Source organism: Typopeltis vanoorti, chromosome 15 (genome assembly GCF_054136105.1).
Source record: "Typopeltis vanoorti isolate ZY-2024b chromosome 15, IOZ_Tvanoo_1.0, whole genome shotgun sequence".
In the NCBI taxonomy this organism is placed as follows: domain Eukaryota; kingdom Metazoa; phylum Arthropoda; class Arachnida; order Uropygi; family Thelyphonidae; genus Typopeltis; species Typopeltis vanoorti.
In genome coordinates, this window is record NC_143563.1 from 47,266,375 (window position 1) to 47,279,406 (window position 13,032).

General features: G+C 34.7%; 1 protein-coding gene across 1 annotated transcript in view; it reads right to left on the bottom strand.

Annotated features, from left to right (window-relative positions):
• The window catches only part of LOC150098740 (uncharacterized), a 66,131-nt gene extending 64,037 nt beyond the window's left edge, over nucleotides 1-2,094 (bottom strand). The window contains exon 1 of the mRNA XM_090405503.1: nucleotides 1,495-2,094. Coding sequence (XP_090261629.1) covers nucleotides 1,495-1,868 — 374 coding nt within the window. The 5' untranslated portion in view covers nucleotides 1,869-2,094. The remainder of the gene's footprint in view (nucleotides 1-1,494) is intronic.
• Between the last annotated feature and the right edge of the window lie 10,938 nt (nucleotides 2,095-13,032).

Consider the following 13,032-nt stretch of genomic DNA (forward strand, 5'->3'; position numbering starts at 1 on the left):
AAAATCATTCTCTGATTTTCTGATCCCAACTTACTTTTATTTTTTTCCTGAACATCACTGTTTTACAGGATTTTTCTTTGAGCGAAACGGAGTTTTTTCTTTCACAAAAACCCCGCTATTTTTGAATTTTGTTACTAACTACTGTCATGCTATGATTATAATGTGGAGACAAGTAATGAAATAATTTTGAACGCCACCTTGGATAGCTGAGTTGTTTATAGCACTTCGTGTGGGATGAAATTATGAGTACTTCCTACTTCTCCAACACTCCACACAGAAACAACATTAAGAATACTTTGGTAGAACTGAAAAGTGTATTTCGCTGCTTGTCAAAAAACATTTCAGATGAAGTATCTTTTTTATTTATTTATACATTACATTTATTTTTATTCTAAGCAGTTTACTTATATATGCATGTAGTTTATTCCTTCTGCTTCAATAGACGTATGGACACAAGTTGATAAATAAGAGGGGGTAAACAAGTGTTTTAAAGAAACTGGGACGATGCATTTTCAGTCTTTAGTTGTATGTAGAGTCTAATCGCTCTATATACAACTAAAAAAATAATTGGAGAGGAATTTCAAACCAAAAACCTTTATGAATGTCTTATTTGATATTCATTGCTTTTGTTGTAAATCTATAGGCTTGGTAAGAAAGGTTATCTCAAACATCTTCAGTAAAAGTTCCTATGAATTACCACAAACCTTTGTGATATTGTGGGTTATCTTGATAACCCAAATCATAATGCTCGGGATAAGTCATTTGATTATAAAAAATGAAATTCTCCTACCACGAAGCCTTGCATCGTGAAGACAAGAGTTCAGAATTACTGGAAGTTAGTTCCTCAGGAACTGAGGTCCAAGGAAACTAAGGCCATGAAACTATCAGTAGTTCAGACCTAATGAATGATCTCAGGGGTCTGACGAAAGCTGTTAGAACATATGAGAGTTTGCTGATAGGAGGCCTAAAATTTGCTGTTAAAGCACTTGGATATATTTACATACATTTCTTCTTCTAAGTGGAATATCTTACTTTAATTACGCTCATAAAGTTTTAAGTAAGAGAGGAATGTTAAAACAGTTGGCCAAGTGGTTAGTGTATCCGCTCTCCAGTCAAGAGAATGCAGATTCCAATCCCGCTAGGAATGGAATCCGCATGTTAATTATGTCAATTATGTTAATAACACTGAATGGAAAGTGCATCTGCGACTCTACCACTTCTTCTAGCAGAAGGTTTCACTCCCAAAACCCAATGAGGTATAGGAGTACTCATACAGCGTACAGTGAAGTCAAATGGGAATAACTAATTCAACTAAACATACTTTCGGATATGTTCTTGTTTCTATTGTTATCTTGACACGTATATCTGATGTTTGTTTGTCAAAGTTATTATATAGGTGTGCTTATTTATTTGAATATAGAGTTTATTTCATTAGCAAATGAAACAGAATTTTCATTTAAAACATTTAAAAAAATCGCCAAACATGCTACCTACCTCCACAATTTTCCGAGGGTTTTACTGAGCTCGGCGTTATGTAGGTGGGGATACTGGTCAGCCAATTTTCTTCGGGCTGCTTGAGCCCACACCATGAAAGCATTCATTGGACGTTTCACGTGCGGCTTTCGCTTATCTGCGCCGCTCTGTCGGCTGCTCTTAGCCACCAGTGACCAGTCGTAGCTCTGAAGAACCTTCGAAACTGCTGCCTGAATGCGAGGATTAGAGTCCATGGCGTCCGCCACTAAGTCACCTTCCGGAGACATCCCTTCACCTGAAGGTGAAGCACTGGATGAAGCGTCATCGCCGTCACAGCTATCTTCATATTCCTGCGAACTAGAACAGTCCAATTCCACCCTGTTTCTCTCATTCATTGTCGGATTACGTAATACGGTCGTCAATCTCACTTTGGCGAAGCCTCGATCCTCTCCTCATCTGAGATGATATCGCTCATGGAAAGAACCATCTTAAGTCTACGTGAAATCCTCTTAAAACCTCCACGTATTAGTAAATAACCATGCTTCTAAAGTTTCAGTAGGGAATAAAAGTCGCCCACAACCTCCGTATCCTTCCAGCGAACACTCCTCCTTGCAGTGAACGATAAGCTTGTAATTACCTCCTCTCAGACAACCGGCGACACTATCTGTAGCGAGAATTTTCTGCTCCGTCAGTCGACATTAACCCCCCCACTAATAGGAGTGTGCCGACCTTATAGGATTGGCAGAAAGTTCCGATTACTCCGCCCCTTAAATCTAGAGAGGCGAGTAGAACAACGATACACGCCTACCTCATCAGCTTGTAAGCACGCACGTGCGATGATGCCAACACACCAAGTCGAAGATTTTGTCACTTCAGACTTATAACAGCAGTTGGTGGATAAATCTGAAGAAGAGTATTTTGGATATGAGCTTTGACAGGAGTGTCTAGAAAAAAGATCACGAACCTAGTCTTCTTTTCTAGGATAGCTCAAAAAAGAAGATGGGAAATTTTTAAGGTAATGTTAAGGGGAAAAAAACAACAAAAAAACTGAACACGCTCATCTTCAAGCGTAACATTTGCTACAGTAACAGAGCTATCTATATGAGAATAAAAATACTGAGTAAATATTCCAATAGGAAATTAACACTCCCCACGCACCCCATAATTGTGAGACAATGTAAATTTATTGCTATGAAAGCTTTATTTAAATTTCTCTGAAAATTAGAGTCAAATATTTTGATAAACAAATATAAATAAATTGTTGTTGTTGCATGCTGTAAAAACTACAAAATAAAATTACAATTGCTAATACTAATGTATTAGTATTATTGAAATTACTAATAGTTTTAAATGTTGACTTGTTTATTGCAATTTTAATCAAATATTTCCATTTTTGTATAGCCAATTAATGGGCAATATGGTATCTAACTTTTACATATGTATATTCTTGTCCTTTGTCTTAAAAAAGAAAAGAAAAGAAAAGAAAAGAAAAGAAAGTGAATTTATTTAAGACGTATAGTACTTAAATTTAGGGTCAGCATGGGGTTGAAAATATAATAAGCATAAATTACCAAAAGACATACAAATGCCTATTCCTAGCAATATTCTATAGCTAAGCTGTCTTGAAATACATAGAAATCTTAGCCGCAGTTATAAGCTAGGCAAAGAAATAAGCATCCTTCAAATATCTTACAAGAAAGGGGATAGAAGTAGAATGAGATGTCCTCCGGGCAAGATAAAACTTGCAGTGTAAGTTCTATACTTCAATCACTACGTCAAAACAACGATTAAAAAGCTAGTAGTCAACATTATGATATTTAAGGCAGGTTTTGCCTTTATGTCTTGAAGAGGCAGGGGAGGGGGAGAAGAATTAGTAGTAAAATAAATAAATAAATAAATAATGCTTCTGGGAGAATCTTTGGAGGGAAGTAAATACCCCCCCTCTCTGGTGGATTCAACCTTAATTCAATCTGATCAAAAAGTAACGAGACTTCTTTCATATTTTCTTAACCACACAGTCCATTGGTGCAGTGCGATACAACACTTCAATGATCACGTAAGTTGCTTGGGTAAACAACATCACGCCACTCCCCCCGTATTGTTTCATTCATTCATAGTCAGCTCTGAAAGTTAAAATAAAATTACCCTTTTGTTTCACGATATTTGAGGAGCAGAGAATGTGTATCTGCGTGCACGCGTTGCGTTTTATGTTAAGATGACATAAAGTATAAATGCAAACACCATTCGGCTTGAAGTAATGAGCCGTGCACGAGTGATTCGATGGTCGGTGGTTGAGTGATGAGCATCCTTTTACTGCTAAAATAATCAGTAGTTAAAGTGAAGCATTTGAAGAGGTTGGACTTTCTTTATGGTATATGGTTAGGCAAAATTTGTGAATGGAAGCTTTACTACCGACTACATGTTATAAGTTATGGTGACCAAACAACATCTCAAGTAATACAGCACCCTCCGTACTCGCTGCACTCGACTATGTGATTTTTTCCCCATCTTTTCTTAACCATGAATAGCAAGTTTGATAAGGCGGACAAGGGAGAGTTTCGTATTACCGAAGTGGCGGGAACGTTAGTATATACACTCACATTAATAATAATAATAATAATAATAATAATAATAAAACAGTCGCTTTGAAGGGGAAACCCTTCAAAGTGGACCGTTCAATATAACCCGCTCTCTGTAAGCATATTTTGTTTTTCATGATTCTTCGTCCTTACTTTATTTTTTATTTTTTATTTTTTAAACTGCAAATTTGGTAGAAATTCATAAGAAGAAATTTCCTGCAAATTCATAAGTAACAACAAAAGGTTTGGCCCTTGTATTGATGCAGAACTTTTTATAGCTTAACAGAAGAACCAAAACAGATAAATAAATAAATAAACAACTCAGTTGAGATGAAGGTGAGTTGGAGAGAATTTTCACACATCGGAAGAAATTCCCTTCAGCAAATCAAATAAAACACATTACGAAAACTTTCTTAAAGAAAATTCATCTTATGACGAGATAAAAGAATGGCTACGTTTAAAAAAAATAATAAAACATAACTTTAAAAAAAAAGAAGAAAAGAAGAACAAAAAACATATCACTCTCTTTGAAAAGAATTCAACGGAAATTGCATAACATGTATCAATGAAAAAAGAAACTAAAAATAAATAAAATTTCAGCTACCATATTAAAAAAAAAAAAAAAAGAATTAATACTTAGAACATTCCTTTTAGTGATTTCAAACTGTTAAATAGTTATATTACGAAAAACTATAAAAACAGCAGAAAACTTACATATAAAAATCATTCCTGCAAATAAATAAGGCCTTACAGAGCGTACGACCATAGACAGTTTGGACCTAAACATACCGTACGGCTTTAACTTTGACTGGTTACTTCCCAATAAACTAAAAAAAGAACCCGAAGTGCTCTTTTTATTTTTTTAAATTTTATTTTGCAACTAGGAAATACCATTAAAAGGTACTATTTTCCCATTAACATAGTATATAAATTTCGAAATCTAAAAGAAAATGTTGATTGATGCATCAATCGTATTAGCTTGGAGATCGAACACAGAAAAATAAAATATGGATTCAATTCATTTTCATGAATCGTCTCTGCTGCACTAGTTTGTAAGATATCACAAAAGCACCTAAAGGTCTTGAATTAGTTTCCTCTGAAATTCCTCATACTTTGCACGCACATGCAAGTAAGGCCACATTTACGACAGCCCTATAAAGTGCGAAGTAGTTGGAAATGATGTTTGCTTTATATAACGAATTAAATGAACTGGCTAGTTATTTTGTCGTTCAGTTCAAAGTGCATTTTAATTCATGCTCGGCCTCAGGTAATGATCAACTGATAAAGATTTCAAAGTTAAATTGTTAACAAACTGGCCTATCTAAAACCAGCAATCTATGAAGAATTTTAAACAAAACATAGTATACTAATTTTCTTGTTTCAGCATTTTTGATGTGCACTTTTAGCTTCCATAAGCCAATATGTTTATAATGCCCAACTAGGATAGGATAGGATGAGCTGGACACTCTTGCACTAGGCTTCTCGAACAGCAAAATCAAATGCGCTGCAATTTATACAACAAAAAAATAGATAAAACTTGTCTTTTTGTTATTTTACATAACAATGTACCATTAAATCAATTCTCAACGTATTATCACTTCGTTAGTAGAACCTTCTGTGGGATCATAGACACAAATAAGTCTCATCGTCCAGTTTTCCTATTCTGGGAGAATTCCATTGAAGAAGATTATCCCCAAATTTATTATTGAATACTATTGCTGCTCCTTCTTTTCCTCGATTGTTATTGCCTGAATATAATATCTTGTATTCTAAGCAACAAGTGCAATATATTATATTCAGTCAATACCAGTAAGAGAAACGGAGTAGCTATAGTATTTAACACTAAATACGAGGATAATTTTCTTGAATGACAGGAAAAGCAAGTAGAGTGATGTGGGCAATATCACAATAAGAAAATTGGACGATGAGACTTATTTGTGCCTACGATCTCACCGAAGGTAGAATTAGGAAAAAATGGGGTATTTTTCGAGTATCAAAGAAGGCATTAGAAAACGCAGCTGACACAACGAAAAGAAAAAGTTGGTCCATATTGGAGATCTAAACAACAGAGTAGGAAATGACTACTAAACATATAGAAATGTTTTGGGAAAATTTGAAGAAAAGAGAAAAATTAATAATAATGGTAAGTATCTGCTGTATTTCTGTGCAAGACATGGACTAGTTATTATTTTAGATATATGAAGTAATTACTTTGAAAGACTGCTGAATGAAACAAGTAGTGACAGCATGTAAACAATAGAGGGCACTGAACAGAAGTGTAATCAAGATACATATCAATACTTTAAATAGAAAACATCACAAAAAAACTCAAATTTGGAAAGGTAGCTGGAGTAGGTGATATTCGACGAGAAATGCTAAAATATGGAGGTATATAGAGAGGTATATGGAGGTATATTGCAAGTCATTCTATCAAATAGTTTGTTTTATACAGCTTAGTCTGAAGCAAAAGTGTTGTCTTTATCCCTTGAAATGGATAAAATTGAGTATCGTGCGGTTATAAAATTCTTTGTAAAAGAAGGTTTAACGCCAAAAGAAATTCATTCAAAGTTTATAAAAGTTTATGGGCACTCTACGCCTTCGTTTTCGACAATTAAGAAATGGGCTGCCGAGTTTAAACGTGGCTGTACCAGCCTTGAAGATGATCCACGTGAAGGACGTCAAAAAAGTGTAACAACACCAGAAATCATTGATCAAATTGTCGATATGGTATTGGATGACCGGCGAGTCAAAGTGCGTGAAATTGCTGAGACCATAGGCATTTCAAAAGAACGTGTAGGATATATTTTGCATGAAGAATTGCAAATAAAAAAGCTTTGCGCAAGATGGGTGCCGGGCTTGCTCACATCAGATCAAAAATGCACTCGCATGAAAATCTTTGAACAGTGCATGCAGCGTTTTAAAAAGAATAAAACTGATTTTGTGCGTCGATTTATTACTATGGATGAGACTTGGATTCACTATTACACACCAGAATCCAAACAGCAGTCAAAATAGTGGACAGAAGCCGGTTGTTCAGCGCCAAAGAAGACAAAGTCGGTTCCATCAGCAGGAAAGGTCATGGCATCGGTGTTTTGGGATGCTAAAGGTATTTTGTTTATTATCTTGAAAAGGGTAAAACAATAACCGGGGAATATTATTCCGATCTTTTAACCAGACTAGACGAAAAAATTCGTGAGAAAAGACCCGGTTTGTAGAAGAAAAAAAATCATCCTTTCAGCAGGATAATGTACCTGCCACAAAGGTGTTTTGGCAATGGGAAAATTAAGGGATATGCACTATGAATTGTTGGAACATCCACCCTATTCCCCAAATTTGGCTCTCTCTGTCTTCTATCTCTTCCCAAAACTAAAACTCTTCCTCGCTGGTCAGCGTTTTTCTTCGAATCAAGAGGTGATTGCAGCTGTAGAGGAGTATTTTGCAGATCTTACTGAGAACCACTACAGGAACGAGATAATGGCACTGGAGCATCACTGGAATAAATGTGTTAGTCTTAAGGGAGATTAGGTCGAAAAATAAAAATAATTTTGAAAATATAAATTCATTTTTTCATTGTTAGGCCGAGAACTTTTCAGATCATCCTCGTAAAAGTTTTATAGTGGCTATGTTACCGCTAAAGTGCGAAAACCGTTAATGTGCACATTACCTAGCTAATCTGCAGATTAACTGATTTGCTCCGTTAACGTGCGGAATCAAGAATTTTCCGCATTTTACCTAGGTAATGTGCACATTAACGGCTTCCGTATCGTTAAAGTTCAAAAGTTTGTTTCTCTCATTTCCTTTCCCTACTCCTTCCCCCCTCTCCCTCCACTTTTAGTTTGGTATTTTAATAAGTAAACATAATTTTATCATATGTTTTTTTCTTAATTGTAATAATATTTTAAACCGTTTGATTCCTTGTATTATATTAATTGATTGATGATTGATTCTATCAACTAATTTGTTGATTGTTTGATTGTATTAACTTGATTCTTTAGATATCAAAAAAATAAATAAATAACATTATCTTAATTTAAACATACAGAAACGTTGCTGTTGTTCCAGCAAAGATCTTATTTTCACTTTAACGAGTGCCTAGTAGGTAATGTGCAGATTACCTAGGTAATTTGAGAAATGAAACAATTTTCCGCACATTAACGGATCACCGTAGTTAATCTGCACAATACCTAGATAATCTGCAGAATAACTGATTTCTGCACTTTAGCGGTAACAGCTACACTGAATAATTCAGAAGCCCGATTCTGGGGTTCGGACTAGCGCTTTCATACTACCATCTAAAAAATAGCAAATAAAATTGAATGCAAGAATTACAGAGGAATTTCTATACTGATTGTTCCTGGTAAGATTCGTGAATATATACTTGAGGAACGGCTAAGAAAAAGTGTGGAAAAAAAGCTTGGGAAGAACAAGCTGGATTCAGGCCAAATAAACGTGTCTAGGATCAAATTTTCACTTTAACACAAAGAGTAGAGAAGTCATTGGAATATAACAGGAATCTGTATTTAATTTTTGTAGATCTGGAAAAGACTGACAATGTGATAAGAGAAAAGCTGTTCAAAATGCTAGGGTTATATGGTGTAAATGGGACATTATATCAAGCAATACTCAGTCTATTTAATAAGAGTTACGGGAAGATGGTTTGATGTTAAATCTGGTGTGAGACAAAGGTGCACATTACCTCTATTCTTATTCATCATCCATATGGATCACATTATAAAGGAAAGTGGTATTGAACTTGATATCAAAATTGGAGATATTAATCTCAGTTCTTTATTTATGCAGATGATGTCATACTTCTAAAAAATAAAAATAAAATAAAATAATAATAATAAAAATCTAGTGCTAGTCTGCAGGATTCCCTGACTAAATTGAATAACTGCTTTGATAAATTTGGTATAGGAATCAGCCAAATAAACAAATACAATGAAAATAGGCAGAATAATCGAAAACATCAACTGCATTGCGAATGGAGAACCTATAGAACAAATAAAACATTTCAGCTACTTAAGCACAATTTTAAGTGAAGATGGCATATTAAATATGGAAATAGACAGCAGAATTAGCAAAGCTAATATTGTAGGAAGTCAACTGAATAAATTTATATGGAATAAGAGAGAAATTAGCCAGAAAACTATACTATAGTTCGCCCACCGATTAGAGATCCTTCGACACTTCTGCGCATGTCAGAAAAAGGAGAATCCATTCCGATAATAGGGTAATCAGTCCGTATTGTGTGATGAGTTGTTTATTATTACAGGTCGAAAAATTAACTTCTCTTTTATGATTATTGTAGTTAACTATGTTGCTTATATAACAGTTGGAAAATTTTACCTATAAAGCACGTGATTTCGTGTTGGCGACCAATTCGTTCATTTCTTTCCCCCCTTCAGCATGAATCGACTATTTTTGGCAAGACGCCAAGCAGAGATCTACAAACGGTGGGCGAACTTATAGCTGCATGCAAGACGATGTTTAAACGAATTTTAAATTATGAATCTCAGAGGTGGGATAAAAATGAAACACTTGATCAAAGACCGATCGCAGATATGAGAGTTCTAGGAAAGATTAGGGGAGTGAACAAATGGCAGTATATATTAAAAATGAGGATATGAGGAAGAATTTGACATCGCAAGCATCCAGGAATATGTTCAGAGCTAATCTCAGATGGTGCGATCACTTAAATAGAATAGGAAAGGAAAGATTAGCTAAAACAAGTATTCTTTGCCAGAATGGCAGGACCAAGATATAGGTGGATTGATACGGTAAAAAGTGCCTTAAAAGACAGAAATATAAGATCTGATAATAAAAGCACAACGCATTGAATTAATGGTATCCATTCGCGATAAGTTAAGTTGTGTGTGCTAACCAATGATTTAGTTACCACACTGCAGTTGACGCAAAGACGTACAGAAGTTCTATAAAGAGACTATATATCAGTCCTCTTTCAAAAAAAAAAAAAAAGTTTGCTCCAGTGCATGTGTGTCCCCAGAAAATAAAACACTGAATAAATAAATATTTGGAGGTGGTTTCATTCATCTACAATTCAAATGGAATCTATAGTACTTAAAAACATCGTTCGTCCTAATAATAATGCATGCTATTTTTTTTTTTAGAAGAGCTCGCTATAAACAATCATTTTCTTAATATTTTTTCATGGTAAAAAAAACATGACAACATAAAACATTACTTGTATCACTAGCTTACTAAAAAAATATAATTTTTGCGTTTAACATTCTAGGTCATTAAAATCTACTCTCTCTCTCTCTCTCTCTCTCTCTCTTTCTCTTATTCACTCTTTCTCTCGTCGTCATCTGGCATCACACTCAGAATATCAACCTTTGACACCACAATGTAAGCTCTAGCGGTAGAATTGCCTTGCCGACTTTCTTGGTATGACAACATCACAGCAGGCCGCTGAGGTTCGCACGTGCGCCGAAAGAGGGGAAACACGCTCAGCAGAGCCCGAGGTATGCTCCGAAAGAACAGATGTGAGAACCCAGTTGCACCTGCAAAACACAGAAAGCGAAAGAGGGGATAAACGTAAGGAAAGTGATAAAATCGCCGAAAATAAACAGACACGACTCTGTGTTTCGATTAGACTTGGAGGAAGTGGCCACGAGGATCTGAAAAAGGTAGGTGAAATAACAAACATTATGGCGGAAGTGAAGTTCTGTAGACCTTCCGGGGGCATTTCGCGCCACGTGGAAATAAGAATCAGAGACGTACAGCATCAGTGACTGTCGGCAAGTATCAAAAGTACTGCAACATCTGACGTAGGGACATAAATGTCAGATGAGCTTATATGCGGGCTTGCTAGCAATAGCAGGGTACATCACAGCTATGGGAGAAAAAAAAAAAAAAATACTGGTGCAAAGCAGATGACGCTTTTAATTATTTGAACGACTAGGCTTCTGAGTGTTTTCTATATAAGTTACGATATTCGACAGTGTAAAATAATTAAATGCAAACGAAATGAATTATAATTAAATAAAACATTAATTAATTAACCGCTCTCTGGTACTTGTATTCATTTTATTGAAATACGAAACCTCATATGTCACTGCGCTTGCGTGGCATAGCTATTCGTCTGCCATTAGTTTGTAATACTGAAGAGCCAAATATCTTTTTGATGTAAAAATTTGCGCTTTTTACAAGTATTATTTATAAAAAAGATTTTGCAAATATTAAATGTATTTGCATATATATTAGCACACTGAAATAACGTAAGTAACTTTGCTAATTCTACATTATATTTATCAATCATAAATATTAAAAGTATCAATGCTTTAATTCACGACGAAATGTAAAATTAATGATAAACATGAATTTAATTCAGTGCGTGTGATTTGTAGTTCTTGTTGCTGAAGTGTTTTTTTTTTGTTTGTTTTTTTGACAAATATGATGATTATGATGATGTGGATGATGATGATGATGATAATAATAATAATAATAATAAACATGAATTTAATTAACTATGCGTGAATTTGTAGTTCTTATTACTAAAGTGTTTTTTTTTTGCGACAAATACAGAGGAATATATTATTTTCGAGATTCACAGTGTTACATTTAATGCAGAGACAATAAAAATTGAATATTACCAGGAACTTCACATTAGCACAGAAATAAAAAAAATAATTTAATTAAATATAGCAGCGTGTTTTACATTTTAAATATTCTAACGAAGCGTTTCTCAACCTATCTAAGACCAAGGACCAGTAAAATGCTGAAAACAATTCTAGACCACTAAGTGACAGAGGCGTAGCTGGGGGGAAGGGGGCGATCCTCCGCGGGCGGCACTTTTTTGGCGTTTAAGATATCTTGTGTTACTGTCTATAAAACAGCAACTGAGTGATGAAATAGACTTCGACAATATCATCGGCGATTTTGCGAACAGGAAAGCAAGAAAAATATCATTAAATAACATAATTAAAGTTTTACTTCAAAAATAAACATACTGTTTTTAATTTATTTCCCTATGCGTCATTTTGACTTTTCGTAATTTTTTTTAAAAACCTAAGTAGGAATTACCAACATTTCGGAAATACTGTGCCATTTATAACATAATAAATCTAAAAGCATGTTTTGAATACATAAGGAAACATAATTAATTAAAATGGAAGCAAACGATTAAAAGTGTATCATCATTGAACAAAGTTTTAATTTTTATTAAACAAATAAATAATATGATCTAATTATGTTACTACTTACTTTTATTGAGATGGTTGAGCTTCTCGGCCCTTGCAGAATTGCTGGATATCTGGCTCAATATTGGTCAAATTCAGTCGAAGATCGGCGCGCGCGCACGCACACACACACACACACACACACACACACACACACACACACACACACACACACACACACACACACACACACACACACACACACACACACACGAAGACGATTTCTGTATTTTGTTTTTATTTGGAGTGATGAAAATCCTTTCTCACAAAGATAGATTGTAGAGAACTGCATGATGATTTTCAATGCTTCTTCAGATAATTCGGGAAATTCACTTCTCACTGAAGACGAGATCCAAAATCGAGCCAAACCAAGATCACGGAATTGCATTTTAAGTCCACTGTCACTTGAAAGCTCAATTAACTATTCTTTTTTTCGATAACGAAAGGTCGTTCTCGTGACTGCAAGTCTGAAATGGATTGCGAACCCACAGAAATTTCTTATAAAAGTTATTCGGAAAATATGTTTCAAAATTCCGTTTCAGATTTTTGAGGTGGTCACAAACCCTTTCCAGAAACTCAGAATCAACAAAAATATTATTTTCCACTAAAAAGGATTGCAATGTTGGAAAAGGTGCAAATGTCTGTCTTTTACATAATTAATCCATAAAACCAATTTTTCTCGAATGCCTTTATTTTGTCGTAGGCATCAAGAACAGTTAAAGAATTTCCCTGAAGGGAGAGAGATTTAGTTTATTTAATTTCGAAAAAATATCTGAAAG